General features: G+C 41.1%; 1 protein-coding gene across 1 annotated transcript in view; it reads right to left on the bottom strand.

The window, feature by feature from the left end:
* Nucleotides 1-18,876, bottom strand: part of LOC111950383 (androgen receptor) — a 57,878-nt gene extending 39,002 nt beyond the window's left edge. Inside the window, exons 1-3 of the mRNA XM_023967925.2 lie at nucleotides 18,808-18,876; nucleotides 16,503-18,677; nucleotides 5,803-5,954 (exon numbers count right to left, since the gene is read on the bottom strand). Coding sequence (XP_023823693.1) covers nucleotides 5,803-5,954; nucleotides 16,503-17,929 — 1,579 coding nt within the window. The 5' untranslated portion in view covers nucleotides 17,930-18,677; nucleotides 18,808-18,876. The remainder of the gene's footprint in view (nucleotides 1-5,802; nucleotides 5,955-16,502; nucleotides 18,678-18,807) is intronic.
* Between the last annotated feature and the right edge of the window lie 1,168 nt (nucleotides 18,877-20,044).

The raw sequence follows: 20,044 nt of genomic DNA, 5'->3' as shown, positions 1-20,044 counted from the left end.
TCTGTAAAAGTTTGTGAGTGTTTTTGGTAAGAAGCCAAATTTCTTCAGCCTCTTGAGGTTGAAGAGGCGCTGCTGCGCCTTCTTCACCACGCTGTCTGTGTGGGTGGACCATTTCAGTTTGTCCGTGACGTGTACGCCAAGAAACTTAAAAACTTTCCACCTTCTCCACTACTGTCCCGTCGATGTGGATAGGGGGCTGCTCCCTCTGCTGTTTCCTGAAGTCCACGATCATCTCCTTTGTTTTGTTGATATTGAGTGTGAGGTTATTTTCCTGACACCACACTCTGAGGGCCCTTACCTCCTCCCTGTAGGCCGTCTCGTCATTGTTGGTAATCAAGCCTACCACTGTAGTGTCGTCTGCATAGTTGATGATTGAGTTGGAGGTGTGCATGGCCACGCAGTCATGGGTGAACAGGGAGTACAGGAGAGGGCTGAGAACACACCCTTGTGGGGCCCCAGTGTTGAGGATCAGCGGGATGGAGATGTTGTTACCTACCCTCACCACCTGGGGGCGGCCCGTAAGGAAGTCCAGGACCGAGTTGCACAGGGCGGGGTGAAGACCCAGGGTCTCGAGCTTAATGACGAGTTTGGAGGGTGCTATGGTTTTAAATGCTGAGCTGTAGTCGATGAACAGCATTCTTACATAGGTATTCCTCTTGTCCAGATGGGTTAGGGCAGTGTGCAGTGTGACTGCGATTGTGATTGTGTCGTTTGTGGACCTATTGGGGCGGTTAGCAAATTGGAGTGGGTCTAGGGTGTCAGGTAGGGTGGAGGTGATATGGTCCTTGACTAGTCTCTCAAAGCACTTCACGATGACGGAACTGAGTGATACGGGGCGATAGTCATTTAGCTCAGTTACCTTCGATTTCTTGGGAACAGGAACAATGGTGGCCCTCTTGAAGCATGTGGGAACAGCAGACTGGGATAAGGATTGATTGAATATGTCCGTAAACACACCAGCCAGCTGGTCTGCGCATGCTCTGAGGACACGGCCGGGGATGCCGTCTGGGCCGGCAGCCTTGCGAGGGTTAACACGTTTATGTTTTACTCACGTTGGCTGCAGTGAAGGAGAGCCCGCAGGTTTTGGTAGCGGGCCATGTCAGTGGCACTGTGTTGTCCTCAAAGCGAGCAAYGAAGTTGTTTAGTTTGTCTGGGAGCAAGACATCATGGTCCGCGACGGGGCTGGTTTTCCTTTTGTAGTCCGTGATTGACTGTAGACCCTGCCACATACCTCTCGTGTCTGAACAATTGAATTGTGACTCTACTTTGTCTCTACACTGATGCTTAGCTTGTTTGATTGCCTTGCGGAGGGAATAGCTACACTGTTTGTTTTCGGTCATGTTTCCGGTCACCTTGCCCTGATTAAAAGCAGTGGTTCTCGCTTTCAGTTTTGCGCAAATGCTGCAATCAATCCACGGTTTCTGGTTGGGGAATGTTTTAATAGACGCTGTGGGTACAACATCACTGATGCACTTGCTAATAAACTCACTCACCGAATCAACGTATTCATCAATGTTATTGTCCGACGCTATGCGGAACATATCCCAGTCCACATGATCGAAGCAATCTTGAAGCGTGGAATCCGATTAGTCGGACCAGCGTTGAACAGATCTGAGCACAGGCGCTTCCTGTTTTAGTTTCTGTCTATAGGCTGGGAGCAACAAAATGGAGTCGTGGTCAGCTTTCCCGAAAGGGGGGTGGGGGAGGGCTTTATATGCGTCGCGGAAGTTAGAATAATAATGATCCAGGGTTTTTCCAGCCCGGGTCGCATTCGATATGCTGATAAAATTTAGGGAGCCTTGTTTTCAGATTAGCCTTGTTAAAATCCCCAGGTACAATAAATGCAGCCTCAGGATATGTGGTTTCCAGTTAACATAGAGTCAAATTAAGTTATTTCAGGGCCATCGACGTGTCTGCTTGGGACGGGATATACACTACTGTGATTATGATCYAAGAGAATTCTCTTGGTAGATAATGTGGTCGGCATTTGATTGTAAGGAATTCTAGGTCAGGTGAACAAAAGGACTTGAGTTCCTGTATGTTGTTATGATCACACCACGTCTCGTTAATCATAAGGCATACACCCCCACCCTTCTTCTTACCAGAGAGGTGTTTGTTTCTGTCTGCGCGATGCGTGAAGAAGCCAGGTGGCTGTACCGACTCTGATGACGTATCCCGAGTGAGCCATGTATCCGTGACACAAAGAACGTTACAATCTCTGATGTCTCTCTGGAAGGCAACCCTTGCTCTGATTTCGTCTACCTTGTTGTCAAGAGACTGGACATTGGCGAGTAGTATACTTGGGAGCGGTGCACGATGTGCATATTTTGTTTAAACTATCCCCAATTCAATGGAATTGCAACCCTCTGCATGCTCAGTGCATTCTTCCATCACATGTGAAGTGCACTCTTCCATCACATGTACAGCTGATTCTCAAGATCTTGCACACTAATGAGATGCTATTGAGCCCACACTGTCTGAGCCAAGGACTACATGCTTTCTGGTAAGTTTTGATTAAAATACTGGGTGGGGTGAATATATTTTATCTGACATACATTATTTTTTGTTAACTAGTAAATAGTAGCCTACAGCAAAGTGTGTTTAAATCATTTCTAACTTGTTAACAAATTCTGCTAGTTAGTTTTTGTTACCATGTTGGTTTTAGCTTGCTTGAGCCTGCTAACTGAAGAGTGTTAATTCACCTGTTTCCATGCATGTTTCCTTTTATAACATTTACCTTACAAAGGAGTTGTTTAATCTAACTGCTTAACTATTTATCTGTACATGGAATTGTATTTATTTTTACTAATTTTTTCCTAATCTTTACAGGAAAATGCCACGGGCACTATCTGATGTGTGGAGACATTTCCCTGCAGCTAATGTAGAAGGAAAAGCTGTGTACATTTGCAAATACTGTGCCAAATCATATGTGAAGAATGCAACAAAGATGTAGAATCATCTGGCCAAGTGCACAAAGTTCCCTCCGAGCTCACAACAAGCAACCTCTGACAAAAGTCCCTCTACTTCTATTCGAGGTGAGAATTATGAATCAGACACCTTATCGATAGTAACAGCTCATGTTCCTCCTGGAATCAGAAGTTGTTTTATTCAATGGAGGAACGTAGTCAGAGAAATGCTGATGAATGTCTTGCTTGAGCTCTGTATGCAACTGGTTCACCTCTGATGCTCACAGGCAATATGTATTGGAAGACATTTCTGAATGTTCTTCACCCAGCATACACCCCTCCAACCAGACATGCTTAATCTACTAATTTGCTGGATGCAGAGTTCAACAGAGTTCAAGTGAAGGTCAAGCAAATCATAGAGAAAGCAGACTGTATTGCAATCATCTCTGATGGGTGGTCGAATGTTCGTGGGCAAGGAATAATTAACTACATCTCAACCCCTCAACCAGTATTCTACAAGAGCACAGACACAAGGGACAACAGACACATCGGTCTCTACATTGCAGATAAGCTGAAGGCAGTCATCAATGACCTTGGACCACAGACGGTATTTGCACTGATGACAGACAATGCTGTGAACATGAAGGCTGCTTGGTCTAAAGTGGAGGAGTCCTACCCTCACATCACACCCATTGGCTGTGCTGCTCATGCAATGAATCTGCTCCTCAATGACATCATGGCACTGAAAACAATGGATACACTCTACAAGAGAGCCAAGGAAATGGTTAGGTATGTGAAGGGTCATCAAGTTATAGCAGAACTCTACCTCACCAAGCAAAGTGAGAAGAATAAGAGCACCACACTGAAGCTGCCCAGCAACACCCGTTGGGGTGGTGTTGTCATCGTGTTTGACAGTCTCCTGGAGGGGAAGGAGTCTCTCCAAGAAATGGCCATATCACAGTCTGCCGATATAGACAGCCCCATCATGAGGATCCTCCTGGATGATGTATTTGGGGAGAGAGTGGTAAGCAGCCTGAAACTCCTGAAACCTATAGCAGTAGCTATTGCACGGATTGAGGGATACAATGCCATCCTGTCTGGTGTTCAGACTCTGCTTGCAGATGTATGAGAAGAAATCCGTACTGCCCTGTCCACTTCACTGTTGCGCCAAGCAGAGGAAACTGCAGTTCTGAAATACTTTAAAAAGCATGAAGACTTCTGCCTGAAGCCCATACACGCCACAGCGTACATGTTGGACCCCAAGTTTGCTGGCAAGAGCATCCTGTCTGGTGCAGAGGTCAACAAGGCCTATGGTGTCATCACTACTGTGTCTCGTCACCTTGGCCTGGATGAGGGCAAGGTTCTTGGCAGTCTGGTGAAGTACACTTCCAAGCAAGGGCTTTGGGATGGAGATGCAATATGGCAGTCGTGCCAACATATCTCATCAACCACCTGGTGTAAGGGACTTTGTGGATCGCTTTTTGAGCCTGACAACGACCCATCCTCAACAAGGTTGGAAAGTGACAGTGAAGATGAGGCCTCAGAGTCTAATGTTCAAGAAGTGGACATTAAGGAGGTCCAGGGAGAAGACATGGAAGCCTGAGAGAAAGACAACCAAAGCTTCAGTTTCTAGACTATCAGTTTACGTATGTTGAAAACGTTTTTGGGAGATGCGATAGATCATTGGAGATCATTCAATATTCCCTTTCTTTTGTTGTTCAGTGAAATCATCCCATGTGAAGAATCAACTCATTTAATTAAAGTTCAATTCGTAACTAAATAGATTTTTTGATTTCTATTGGAAGGATTTAATAATTTGCAATTATGTCTACTTATGATAAGGTAAAAGGTTTATGTTTCTGTCTCCATGTGATATGGTAAATATATCCAATGCATAAAACATCTACATTTAAATGGTATTCATATAAATTTACATATATTTCCATTAATTCCCATATATTCCCACTGAAAGTTTCCACCTCTGAATATTCCCCAAAATGTGCAACCCTAGTAATGATCATGCTATTTAATCAGCTTCTTGATATGCCACACCTGTCAGGTGGATGGATTATTTTGGCAATGGAGAAATGCTCACTAAAAGGGATGTAAACAAATTTGTGCACAAAATTTGAGAGAAATAAGCTTTTTGTGCGTATTGAACATTTCTGGGATCTTTTATTTCAGCTCATGGAACATGGGACCAACACTTTACATTTACACTTTGCGTTCATATTTTTGTTCAGTGTAGTTTACATGTTGTCAACAATCTAAGCCAACACTGTCTGTTTTGCCCCATAGTTGCGCAAATGTCGGTTTTGTTGCTAAACAACTAACCTGTTTATGCGCTGGGAGTTTCTGGTGATTGTTTTTTATTGATTTGTGTCAGATCTTGTAGAAACTCTGTTAGGTGCGTGACTGTAATTGCTATTTGAAGTTGGAAAAGTAGCATACCGATGTCAGGGCAGATATCTGGATATTCGATTAGCTGTGCCCATCCCTGCTCATAATCATGAGCTTTTTCTCAGAAACAGGATTTCATATGTCATATGACTCACAGGTTGATTCACTGAAAAAATGTAATGACTTTCCATATGAGGATTTCCCAGATGGTTAGACTAGGATGAATGTAACTTCTGGCAATTTTGTAAAAAATTTACATAGATTGGTTTTGACATATTCCAAATAAACCATGTCAATACTATGGACCTTGGGTATTTTCCTCTGAAATACATAGAGATTAAGAACAATTTTTCTTATGGCATCATTATATCTAATACATTATTTCCAAAAAGCATGAGAGGTGGATCTGGTTTATGGATCCCATTTCCACCATTGATGCTCTGCTCTTTCTTCTGTGTGGAGAGGTGCAATGGCATATTACTTTATCAAGTCTTACCTTCTGCAGCTCTCTTGAAGAACACTTTGCAGCTGCCACAGGTTAGCGCTCCATAGTGGCAGCCAGATGCTTCATCTGCACAGATCAGACAGGTCCTCTGGGGCGGGAAGAAGAACTCCATGGGGAACATGTGGTCTCTGCCACCCTCAAACCTTTAGGAACATATTAAAGGCTTTTAGAAATATCACAAACAAACACACAAACAGTACAGAATTACTCAACAGCATCATTCAATGAGCACATGTGTTCCTATTACCCTCTGCCTTTCTCTTTTGCCACTCTGATAAGTTGTTTCCTGACATTTTAACAGAAGTGACCATAACCTAATGCTTGAGGCCTGTAATTTTTCCTTCAGGGGTGAAACCATTGAGAATGGACTAATGGAATATTCAAATTAATCAAAACTACAATAGTGTAACAGCAGAGCTTGATTGTCATTATATGACAAATTTACAAGCACAGAACAATTGCTAACATTATGAAAGGCACGTCGCTTAAGCAAGTTGTTCTTTTGCTAAAAAATAAACATGGTGATATACACTGACTATACAAAACACATACATTCAATGACATAGATTGACTAGGTGAATACAGGTGAAAGCTATGATCCCTTATTTATGTCACTTGTTAAATCCACTTCAATCAGTGTAGATGAAGGGGAGGAGACAGGTTAAAGAAGGATTTTAAGCCTTGAGACAATTGAGACATGGATTGTATATGTGTGTGCCATTCAGAGGGTGAATGGGCAAAACAAAATATTGAAGCGTCTTTGAACTGGGTATGGTAGTAGGTGCCAAGCGCACAGGTTTGATTGATTCACACTCAACAGTTTTTCATGTGTATCAAGAATGGTCCACCACCCAAAGGACATCCAGCAAACTTGACACAACTGTGGGAAGCATTGGAATCAACATGGGCCAGCATCCCTATGGAACGCTTTTGACACCTTGTAAAGTCCATGCCCCAACAAATTGAGGCTGTTCTGAGGGCAAAGGTGGGGGGGGTGCAACTCAATATTAGGACGGTGTTCCTAATGTTTGGTATCTCAGTGTATACGCCACTGACACTTAACACCCCACACAAAAGCTGACACCCAATCTGGACCATGGTCCCTGATCAAAATTAAACGTGATTGCCTCTGGCTGGCATTCTATACGACTCCTCACATTGAGGCCTTATGTCCAATACTACTGCCATCAAGTGTATACCTTATTTGTGTGGTTCTTTAGAATTTGTGAAAAGTTCATTTGATTCACAGTTCCAGATTATTTAAGCATTTTCACTTTTCTCCCTCAGATTCACAGTTTCTGAGTGAGATCCTCATCGGGTGAACCAGACTGGGTAAGAATTTATCTGATTTCTAATTAGAGCTGGGCAGAGGGTGTGATGACTTGAGAGTGTGGGAAAGGTGTGAACAGCAGTGCCAGGGCCAAGGGGGGCAAGAGGGGTGCTCTACTGCAGCTGTCAGCACAGGAAGAGATTGGACAGTGTGTACAGACATAACTATACCTCAATGACGTATAGCGTTAGGTGTCAAGGCTCTATGTAAAAAACACAAGGACAAAGCTTATAACCAAGCAGCAAAACAGTCCTCTCTACAGTATCAGCAGTAGGCTAAATGCCCACTGGCTCTTGGTCAGAATCTAGAGCCAGAAAAGCCAGCTGTTAGAGAATAAAGCACAAAGCTCAGTTTCAGTGCCTTAATATGATGAGTATAATTCTGTTCTGATGACCTGGTCTGATGTTACTGGAAGATTGAAGTAATTCAGTGTTTCCCCTATATTCACTAAGCAGCAGCGCACCACTAAATTGTTCCTAAAGCCAGACAGGAAGTATGTAGAAAAGATAATTAAACTATATATTTTTAAATAATATAATCTTTGAGAACTAGAAATCACCCAAATAAAAGCAAGACACTGAGGGAGAATTGACCATTCTAAAAATAATGTATTTAAGAGTATTTTTGTCATGGCTGGATTACTGACGGGGAACACAGGGCACATGCCCAGGGGCCCTGATTGGGGTCCCGAATGGTTTTGTTATACTATTTGAGCATACCAACACAGAATTAGCCACAGCAAAATGCATAGGATTGCATGACAAGGGGAAATACTGGTTAATTAATCCATAGATATTGAGAGTGACTGATCTGGTTAATCATAAATCAGTAATAAATGTAGGTACTTCAAATGTGTGATGAAATTATTAATGTAATCAATGCAAGGATATAAATGTTACTCTATGCTGCTCTTATCCACTTTAGCTATAAACCTTTAAGGAATTAATTGGAATTATTGGAAATCCAAAATGAGGATATGTGATGATGATAATACTTCTGAACATTAATACGTTGATGGCATATCCTGTGGATGTCAACATGGCGTAAGAATATGAATGTAAACTGGGGCATGGCATGCCAAAGCAGGGGGGAAACGGAAAAGGTTAGAAAAGTGGAATTCCTTTCACCCAGACTGGTTCTGACAATTTTGACAACACAGAAAAATCTCCACATATAAATTGTATTGTTAAAATCATTGAGGATAACAAACAAGAAACCAAACAAAAAGTCCAACTTTTATATTGTATTGTATTCCTTCAGAAATTACCGCTCACTCTGTCACAGACCTGCCATGTACCCACAGCATTTTGCAGATGTTCTTTGTACCCACCCCATCTAACCCAGACATCTAACATTTCCCCCGATGAAATGTAGCCTAGGTGAATGACTACTCAATATGAGCAAAATAAGATATTCTGTATTTTATGTAAGCTTATTGGCTGGAGTAGAGGAGGGCTGATATGAAGAATGTAGCCCATAAGCCAATTGGAGCTACTGTAATAGCCATATGGTTTGTAAGTTCCAGATCTGATATACATCTTGCATCATAACACTTAGACATTTCAGACTGTGGAATCCAGATAATACACTGGGAGTGGTGTGTGACTTTGACATGTGAATTGTCATTAGCACACGCTTAAGGTGCAATTTGGAGAGTAATTTAGAATCTCAGGTAAATTCACCATGAGTGGATCAGATGGTTAGGTCATCAACATCAGCAGTGGCCTACTGACCATTAGTGCATCCAGCCCTTTGTTCTCAAAAAGAGCACAAGTGCGCACATGCCGCCACTCGCTTGTATTGGAGTGTATAAAAACAATGCCATAATGATTTTGAATAGTTTTGTTCTTAGTTTTGAATAGTGAATGTAGGAATTATTGAGTGAATAAAACATTAAGAACACCTTCCTAATATTGAGTTGTGTTAAGTCTAATTTTGCCCCTTCTAAGTCAGTGGCATATACACTGAGTATACCAAACATTAGGAACACCTTCCTAATATTGAGTTGCACCCCCCATTTTGCCCTCAGAACAGCCTCAATTCGTCAGGGCATGGACTCTACAAGGTGTCAAAAGCGTTGTTGACTCCAATGCCTCCCACAGTTGTGTCAAGTTAGCTGGATGTCCTTTGGGTGGTGGACCATTCTTGATACACATGGCAAACTGTTGAGCATGAAAAACCCAGTAGCGTTGCAGTTCTTGACACAAACCGGTGTGCCTGACACCTACTACCATACCCCGTTCAAAGGCGCTTAAATCTCTTGTCTTGACTGGCACACTTACTCAATCCATGTCTCAATTGTCTCAAGGCTTTAAAATCATTTTTTAACCTGTCTCCTCCCCTTCATCTATATTGATTGAAGTGGATTTAACAAGTGACATAAATAAGGGATCATAGCTTCACCTGGACTCACCTGGTCAGTCTATGTCATGGAAAGAACAGGTGTTGTAGTTATTTTTCAATGTAACTACAAACTAAAACCCTCACCCTGAAATGTTAAGTAAATATGGTCAATGTAATGTGGTGGTAACTATTTGTATTGTTATTTTAAACCTGAAATTTACAGTGTAAAGAACTATACCGCCTGTGTGATATTGGGTGGAAACGCGGTTGGCTGCGATAATGTGAAAAATGTAGAACAACTGCATCTTCATTAATAGTGAAAAATATGCAAATAGGCATGGTGATGACAGACACAGGTAAGTAGCAGCCCAAAAATACAAGTGTTAGGTGCCAGTGACTGCTGAGTAAGGCAAAAATCTATTTTCACACCAAACAGAGCATAATTGCTGCAACAGAAATGGACAACTTAATTGACCCTTTGCCTAACAAGCCCTTTTGAGGTCTATCTTGTTTTTCAACACTTCCATGTTCATATTTACTCACTGTACTGACCTTTTTGAAACTACAGTATATATTCTTAATTGAGAATATACATGATATATATTATTGCTGGCCAATTGTAACATTTACAGTGCCTATAGAAAGTCTATATCTTTAACTTTTTTCATATTTTGTTGTGTTACAAAGTGGGATTGAAATAGATTTAATTGTAATTTTTGTGTCATTGATCCACACAAAATACTCCATAATGTCAAAGTGAAAAAAAATGTATACTAATTAAATAACTACCATAGAGTCGCTGCATAACTATTCATCCCCTTTGTTGAGGCAAGCCTAAAAGAGTTCAGAAGTCAAATGTGGCTTAACAAATGATATTTTGTTATATATCAAGTTATATTGAATGACTGCACCTTCCTCTGTTCCACATACTGTACATAAAATATCTGTAAGGTCCCTCAGTCAAGTATTGAATTTCAAGCACAGATTCAACTAAAGACCAGGGAGCTTTTTAAAGCCTCATAAAGAAGGACGGACAGTGATTGGTAGATGGGTAAAAATAACAAATCAGACATTGAATATCTCTTTAAGCATGGTCAAGTAAAGAATTATGCTGTGAAGGATGTATATGGATGGACGATGTATCAAACCACCCAGACACATCCGAGATGCAGTCTTCCTTCAGAACTGAGCTAAAGGACAGGAAGGAAACTGCTTAGGGATGTCACCATGAGGCCATTGGTGATTTTAAAACGGCGACAGAGTTCAATGGCTGTGATGGGTGGATCAACAACATTGTCGTGACTCCACAATAATGGTCAAAATGACAGAGTGAAAAGAAGAACACAAATATACAGAATAAAAAAATTCCAAGACATGCATATGTATGCAACAAGGCACTAAACTAATATTGCAACAAACAAAAAACACGGCAAAGAAATACACTTTTTGGCTTAAATGCAAAGCCTTATGTTTGGGGCAAATCCAACACAACACATCACTGAGTAACTGCCTCCTTATTTTCAGCATGGTGGTGGCTCCATCATGGTAATGGTATGCTTGACATCTGCAAAGACTGGGGAGTTTTTCAGGATGAAAAGAAACGGGCTGGAGCTAAGTACAGGCAAAATCCTAGAGGAATCCTAACCTGATTCAGTCTGCTTTACACCAGACACTGGGAGAGGACTTCCTCTTTCAGCAGGATGAAATAGGAATTTCTGCAGGAGCTGATTGTGGACTATAGGGAAAGGAGGGCCGAACAGGCCCCAATTAACATCTACGGGGCTGAAGTGGAGCGGGTCGAGAGTTTTAAGTTCCTTGGTGTCCACATCACCAACAAACTATCATGGTCCAAACACACCAAGACAGTTGTGAAGAGGGCACGACAACACCTTTTCCCCCTCAGGAGACTGAAAAGACTTGGCATGAGTCCCCAGATCCTCAAAAAGTTCTACAGCTGCACCGTCGAGAGCATCCTGACCGGTTGCATCACTGCCTGGTATGGCAACTGCTCGGCATCTGACCGTAAGGCGCTATAGAGGGTAATGCGTACGGCCTAGTACATCACTAGGGCCAAGCTTCCTGACATCCAGGACCTATATACTAGGCGGTGTCAGAGGAAGGCCCAAAAATTGTCAAAGATTCCAGTCACCAAAGTCATAGACTGACCCCCAAGCCATAAGACTGCTGAACAATTAATCAAAATGGCCAACCGGATGGCCAACTGGATGGTTGATTTGATGTGATTTGATAATAACCTACAACACAAAGCCAAATCGACACTGGAGTTGCTTACCAAGAAGAGAGTGAATGTTCCTGAGTGGCCAAGTTACAGTTTAGACTAAAATCTGCTTGAAAATATATTGCAAGACTTGTAAATTGCAGTCTAGTCATTATCCCCAAAACCCTGACAGAGCTTGAAAAATTGGGAAAAGAATAATGGGCAAATATTGCACAATACGGGTATGCAAAGCTCTATGAGACTTACTGATGAAGACTCAAAGCTGTAATCAAGGTATATTAGTGTTTAGTTTTTAATTAATCTTAAACACATTTTTGTACGTTTCTTCCACTTTGACATTAGTTTATTTTGTGTAGAACGTTGACAAAAAAATGACAATTAAATCAATTTTAATCCTACTTTGTAACAAAATGTGAAGAAATCCAAGAGGGGTGTAGACTTTCTATAGGCACTGTACCCTTTACCCTCTGTAACATCTATGTAACATGGTTGGTGAAACACTACTTGACCAAAAGTATGTGGACACCTGCTCGTGGAACATCTCATTTCAAAATGATGGGCATTAATATGGAGTTGTTCGGACCTTTGCAGCTATAACAGCCCCCACTCTTCTGGGAAGGCTTTCTACTAGATGTTGGAACATTACTGTGGGGACTTGATTCCATTTAGCCACAAGAGCATTACTGAGGTCGGGGCACGGATGTTTGGCGATTAGGCCTGGCCCACAGTCGACATTCCAATTCATCCCAAAGGTGTTCAATGGAGTTGAGGTCAGGGCTCTTTGCAGGCCAGTCAAGTTCTTCCACACCGATCTCGACAAATAATTTCTGTATGGACCTCGCTTTGTGCACAGGGGCATTGTCATGCTGAAACTGGAAAGGGCCTTCCCCAAACTGTTGCCACAAAGTTGGAAGCACAGAATCGTCTAGAATGTCATTGTATGCTGTAGCATTAAGATTTCCCTTCACTGGAACTAAGGGGTTTAGCCCGAACCATGAAAAACAGCCCCAGACCATTATTCCTCCTCCACCAAACTTTACAGTTGACACTACGCATTGGGGCAGGTAGCGTTCTCCTGGCATCTGCCAAACACAGATTCGGACTGCCAGATGGTGAAGTGTGATTCATCACTCCAGACAACATGTTTCCACTGCTCCGGGGAGCTTTACGCCACTCTAGCCGATGCTTGGCATTGCGCATGGTGATCTTAGGCTTGTATGCGGCTGCTCGGCAATGGAAACCCATTAAATGAAGCTCCCGACGAACAGTTTTTGTGCTGACCGTGCTTCCAGAGGCAGTTTGTAGCTCGTTAGTGAGTATTGCAACTGAGGACAGACAGGTTTTTTAACGCGCTGTGCAATTCAGCACTCGGCCGTCCCTTTCTGTGAGTTTGTGTGGACTACCACTTTGCGGCTGAGCCGTTGTTGCTCCTAGACGTTTCCACTTCACAATAACAACTTTTACATTTGACCGGGGCAGATCTAGCAGGGCAGAAACTTGACAAACTGACTTGTTGGAAAGGTGGCATCCTATGACGATGACAAGTTGAAAGTCACTGAGCTCTTCAGTAAGGCCATTCTACTGCCAATGTTTGTCTATGGAGATTGCATGGCTATGTGCTCGATTTTATACACCTGTCAGCAACGGGTGTGACTGAAATAGCCGAATCCACTAATTTGAAGGGGTGTCCACATACTTTTGTAAATATAGTGTAGTTCTAGTCTATTAAAATAATATATACCCTTGGATCATACAGTACATTTCTTATAAAATTATCCAACCGAGGAAGCTATTACAATGAGGAAAGGGGGATACCAAGTCAGTTGCGCAACTGAATGCATTCAACCGAAATGTGTCTTCTGCATTTAACCCAACCCCTCTGAATCAGAAAGATGCGGGGGCTGCCTTAATCGACATCATTGGCGCCCGGGCAGCAGTTGTTGTTGGGGGTTAACTGCCTCGCTCATGGACAGAATGGCAGATTTTTACATCTTGTTTTGTTGTTGGGGGTTACTGTTTATATGGACAAAAATACCACTCTTAAAAGCACTCAATGTGATGTATTAGGTCTATGTTTGGTTGAATTGTAGTTACTGCTGTTATACTGCAGCCCAGAACAATGTACGTGTCAATGCCACACTGTGAAGCATTTTCTGACAGAGACAATACTATTTTGTCTATGGGGGGTAATTCAATAAACAATGAAATTCACATGGGAACTCAAGCTAGGGATGAGCTATAATGGGCCTATTCGACCATGTTAAAATGTATACAAATGAGCTCTCCAAGAAAGACAAAGGGATTCTAAAATAAGGCCATGTGTATGAATAATGTTGGGCTGCTGTCAAACGGACAGTAAAGTACGTCACCATAGTTACCTTATATAGAACTATCTCTATCTCATGACATTAATCAAAGTAGTCCTAAATGTACATATTTCTGACAATGTGGGAATACACATTGAGGAATACACGCAAACCTGCAAATCTGATGCTATTGCTACCCATTACAATACATGCAATTGTTTGATTATAATTTCAATAACACTTCAATATCTTAGAAACATCTTGTAAATGCAAATAGCAAATTAGAAAACTACAGGGCAAAATTAATCAACACGTAAGGCCACCAAATATGCACTATTATCCTGAAATTGAGAAATAATTCTCCCTTTAACAGATATTATAGAGATGCTTCTTTGTCTTCTGGTTGAACATAATTGCTGTATTGCTGAGTTTCAAGTTGCAGACAGAGACATGTCTCTCAACCCACATCTAAAAATGATTTCTTAATATCTTCATGATCATTTCTCATGCTTAAAAATGGTACATACAATTAGTATTTTACTTTYACAAGCTTTACAGAAGGAATGGATGTGTCCAACTGTATTATTATGTGATTACTGTATATTGTGTAACCACATTTGAACTGCAAATCAGTCTGATTTAGAGAAAGATTTCTCACAGGGCAGGAAGGAAGAAATTTGTTTTAGATATTTCCTGAATTTAAATGAATAGAGGTCCACGTCTCATATGATCATGTTAGTAAACAGTTTATACTGTAAACATGATTTTATAGCATTTCTTGTTCTGAATATATGGGAGTTACGAACATCGGTAGCTTTTTTTGGAGTGAAATAAAAAACATTATGACCGGACCGATAACAGATTCTCCCTCCATTCAGTGTTAGGGTATGTGATGTCTTGTGTGTAAGAGAAGAAAGTCTGTTCATTGAATTGTTACTGACCCTTAGAAGTCAATCTTCACAGAGCATCTAGTTTGTATATAATGTCTTCCTCTTACTCTGTAGGCTACATGATAAGTTCTTGAAACATTACAGTTCCCCTTTAAAGTTGAGATTGTTTTTACTACCTCTCTGGGCAAATTTCTGAGCACATACAGTACTGTTGAATGAAAATGATGTACACCATATACATTACACTATACAGTTACAGCTCTCATTTAGCAACCTTTCCTCAGAAATAAAGTGCAGGACGTTAAATGAGTGTGTCAACCTCCAGGTGAGAGCAACATGAACATTTGCTCAGATATTTGCTAAAGAATTTGCTCAGAAAGGAAGTAAAATTCCTGTTTTCTGGTAATTTGAGATTCCTGCTTCTCAAACGTAAACAATATGTAAAACCAGATATTGAATAGTAAACAATGGGATTCTAGTATTGCGCAATGATCCTGATCACGGAACTTCAGATTATGCTTGGTCCATTAAGGGCTCTCTTGCACGTCATTTTATCCATCCTACTACAACTACACCAAGCACCAAACCACTGTGAGTAAAACATTAAGACAACTAACATGTGCTCAAGGACCGTACTCAGTGTAATATAGACACTACAAATGCAATGCTTGCTTTGCAGAGATTTTGCATGATATTAGTTGCACATTCTACATGCAGGTTGACCAAATTTATGTTGGAAACAGTTCATTTTCAAAGTAGCCTAACAAATGTATTATTTTACTGTTGAGAATTGTTCCATGGAGCTGTACACAACAAATACTTAAATCATGTGGCTTGTGGCTTTGTGTCCAATTAAATCAGAGGAAAAAGATATACACACATGAAGCCTAGAACGTCCTGTTTAAAAAAGCAAAACTGACAAGCACTCTGGGCATACACTATTCAGAGCTTATAACTATAGATGCTCAAAGTAGGCTACAAAGTAGGCTGATAACATCTTTATTTGCTGTAATGACAATGAGCAAGTGCCTAACAAGTCACCTTGTTTGCCTTGTCTGCAAAGTCCCTGGGAGAAAGACATGTGCATCAATGGGAAACCCCAAAGCTGACTGGAGTGTGATCATGAAGATATTGAGGTGAAACTTTGCAAATCCTCTATGTTTAAAAAATCTGAACTGGTAAAATGTGGTGTTTTTTCTGTTCCTTCAACACTGTTCACAGCTATCCTTTTCAGAATCAATAGTGGTCTAACTCATGCATTGTTACTCCAGATGTACATTCATGAAGATAATACAATACAGCACTATATCATTTGCAATATAACCATTTGACAATGGGGTTGTTGATTTTGTTTTTGATCAAATACATCATAAATATAACAGTAGTCTACTATAGAGTAAGTACATTGTGATAGTCTGTTGGAAGAGGGAATGAAGAATTATGCAGCCCATAACACTGTAAAACGTGACAGGTGAAAGATTGCTTTGTTACACTACATTTAAACATGTAGGTTATTTACCCCTTAATAAGGGCACTGTAATGTAAAGTGTTTGTGAATTTGTGAGTTTTAATAACCTTCTTACCTGGCATCTGTGTAAGAGACATCCAGCCAGTCCCCGACCTCATTCTTTAAGTACGGGGAGTTGGGATAGGGCATCCTCCCTAGCATCCCGCCCGGGTACCACTGCTCAGAAGTTGGCCGCTCTCTGCGCACCAGACCACCACCCCGCTCATATTCATAAGGGTTACAAATGAACGCGGAGTCTGGTCCCGCACTGTATGGATTCATACCCTGCCTCGGTCCATATTGTGTGTTGTCATTGTCATTATACCTGTTGTACTGATAGCCCCATGACGTTCCGGCAGGTTCATTACTAATGGCCTCATATTTTATCTTGACACTGTACTGTTGTTGTAAGTAYTCAGCATATTTGTCCTCCATTGTTTCTCCAGTTTCACAGACATGTGCTGGGATGACATGAGACGAGAATCTGTCTGGGTCAGTTTGACTGAAGTGTGCCAAGTGTGCTGGCAACAGTGGGTCAAAATGACAAGATGCAGAGCGTGCTCTTGTATTCAAAGAATGCTCTGTTTCTTTTGAAGTCGGGTCATCACTCTTTTCATTCAGTCTAAAGTCCTGTTCATCTGTGGATGGATGTCTGGAGCTAAGGTGCTCCATGGTCGCCACTTCTTCTGTAAGGTCATTTGCTGGGGAACTTTTAAACATCTCAACTCGTTTATCACTTTGTAGTGGCCTGGCATTGCGCTCACTAGGGCATTTGTATTCTGTAATGGAGACGTTTTCTTCAGCTCCAGAACAATTCAATAGAGGCACCTGAAACAAATAGTTGCCTTGACTTTGGTCATTTGCACTGGATGGTGCGTAATTTGGTCCCAGGTCATTCATCTCATTCAAGTCCATGGTCAATCCCAGCGACACAGAGACAGCGTTGCAGAGCTCCCTCGCCGTTTCTGATATGGTGGTGCAGGCAGAATTGGAACAACTGTTCGCCACACGGGCGTAACTGTTAGGACTTAACTCCACTCCGTGATGGGGCACAGCTGGTTGACAGCACTGTTGTTTAGTGTTGCAGGCTAACGGTCCAGAGCGACAGGATCCGTATCCATTCGCGTTTGGATAGTCTGATTCGTTCACAGAGGAAAACCCGGTTTTGTTTCCTGTTGAGCTTTTGGCAAAATGGATACGACTTGCATCCGATTCGAGTGTTCTGGAAAAACTAATGCTGTCATCTTCCCTCACTTCAATGTCAGAATTGCGAGCCGTCCCTGACGATATTTCTTTTCGGGGTGATTGCCGGTTAGTTTGGCGCATCTCCCAGGGGTGTTTATTCTGCATGAAACTGTACGAACTAGAAAAGTCCAAGGTTTCGGTGACAGTAGTGTTACTAGGCAGTGTAGCTTTCACGTTGTGGAAAACGTTTTGGAAAGGTCCGCGAAAAACTATGTTTGGGGAGTCACAAACTCCTCCTAATCCAACTGGAATCTCCATAGTCCAAAAAACGGCGTTTACGCTGATAGGCCGTCAGAGTTGAAAAAATGTTTAAGAAAACGGAATTTATCAAATAGGCCACATTAATAAGAATTTAAAGTCATAGCCCTATTCCAGTTAACAAAACAGTGAGGCAATAATAGGACTGAGCCTAAAAAATAGGAGGATTGCCCTATTGCGTAATTTAACAGTCTTTTGTCAGAAGTTTGTAGCCTAAACCACACATTATATACCCAGTTTATATAAAAACGTTTATGAAAACGAATATGTCGTTATTTCATAAATAAAACATTTGATTAACATTTTGCTCACGGATCCATACATTTTGACATATAGTCAGCAGAAATATCCTTCATGACAGATTTGCGCTCACCATTCATGAAGGCGAAAAGGAGTTCTGTCGATGGACTATAATCGTGTTTTTTCTTCCTCTTGAGAGAGTGTGCAATGATAAAAATTGTCTGTGTCCAATATGGCAAATGCGTTGCCGGAGAGAAGCGCTGCCTGTTTCACCTATGAAACTCCTCTAGTTGGCCTATCCTAACGTTTAATATTAATTTAAAGGTTATAGCCTACAAACGAGTGAAGCACCAACAAAAGTCATCAAACAACTGAACACCCCGATAGAACAGTTGAATGCTTGGTTTTAAGAATGTTTGGTTTGCTGCAAGTTTGTGTATGGACGAAGTTCGCTTCCAAAGTCCTTGAGTTCCTTTTTGCCGTCAGCCTGTGAGTTTGGCAACATTCCCTAGTGACGAAATAATACATTCCTTGGATTAAGGCCAGTAGGCATACATAAAGTCATTCAAAATATATCGATAGGAGTAGGCTAGACAGTCAATGTGAATATTAAATATGAAAATCATGCAATTACTTACTTAGATAGGGTTGAAATCGGGACCAACCCACGTAGCCTATAATAAAAAGGTTGGAGTTGGCTGAGTCAGTGTAGTGGACAAGCAGTGGCAGAGCACAGGTCTAATTTTGCCATTATGCATGATGATACATCACTGCTCATCATGCAATGCTTGTAGCTACTAAAAATACATGGCGTTTACAACAGCCACCACCACAGGCTTACATCGCTGACACAGTTATCCAAAACAACTTTCAACCACTCTCCTTAGGCAGTAGCAGGTGAAGTTTCACTCACAAGAGCAACAAGAGCAACAGCATTAGTGCCACCTGGGATAAGAATCCATCCAACTGGAACATAACTGGTCCAACATGCTCCCTCAAAAGGTTTTTCCTAAATGCAGAGTGCATGGGCCAATATATGTCTTTCCCAAAACATAGATTGTTGTATAACAAAACATTTAATAATTCCTTATCAAACATCATAATGACTTACCTATATGAACACCCTTTGATTATGTAATGTAATAACTATGTACATTTCATCTAATGTGTCAAAAAAAACACATGTAAAGAGAAAATGAGCACACACACAACAAATATTAAAAGAACATTCTTGCACAGGTTCATTTCATTGATAGTGTAGGCCTAATAGATACACAATTCAGCACCTCCAGGCAAGGATGGTTTGGGAGTAAATAATTATATTAAGCCCATAGAACACAAATAATGATATACCACATTAGTCCATGGGCCAGCAGAAATATTTGGCCACTTTGTGATGACAAAGGTTTGATGTTATTAAATGATTGCCCACAAGCTCCTGATCAAATATGATATATGATAGCCACTCCAAAAGAATAGCATGTTTTGTTTTTCACACTTTTATATATATTGTTGTATGGGAGTCTATGCAATAGAATGTTCGCAGGCTGATAAAGGAATGTTGAGACAAGTTGGAATGTTCACATGCTCATTGAAAATGACTGTATCAAACAACAATGAAACATTCTATTGGGTGGACCTCATGTTAAAAACCATGGGATTTGGTTATTTTTTGCCATCAGATCTAATTATTTACCTGAACTGACTCATCATTGAAACAAGAATGTTACAAATAGCAGAACTGCATATGTGTTTTACGGAAATTGGTCATACTGGGAAATAATACAAGTCAAAGAAAATACAAATCTGGTAGCATATTGGTTTGATAGGTTCCACCTGTAATAGTCTGTTCTGTAGCAATACTCAGCATGCTAA

This window comes from Salvelinus sp. IW2-2015, linkage group LG23 (genome assembly GCF_002910315.2).
Source record: "Salvelinus sp. IW2-2015 linkage group LG23, ASM291031v2, whole genome shotgun sequence".
Taxonomy (NCBI): Eukaryota; Metazoa; Chordata; class Actinopteri; order Salmoniformes; family Salmonidae; genus Salvelinus; species Salvelinus sp. IW2-2015.
This window is presented reverse-complemented; position numbering and strand designations above follow the sequence as displayed.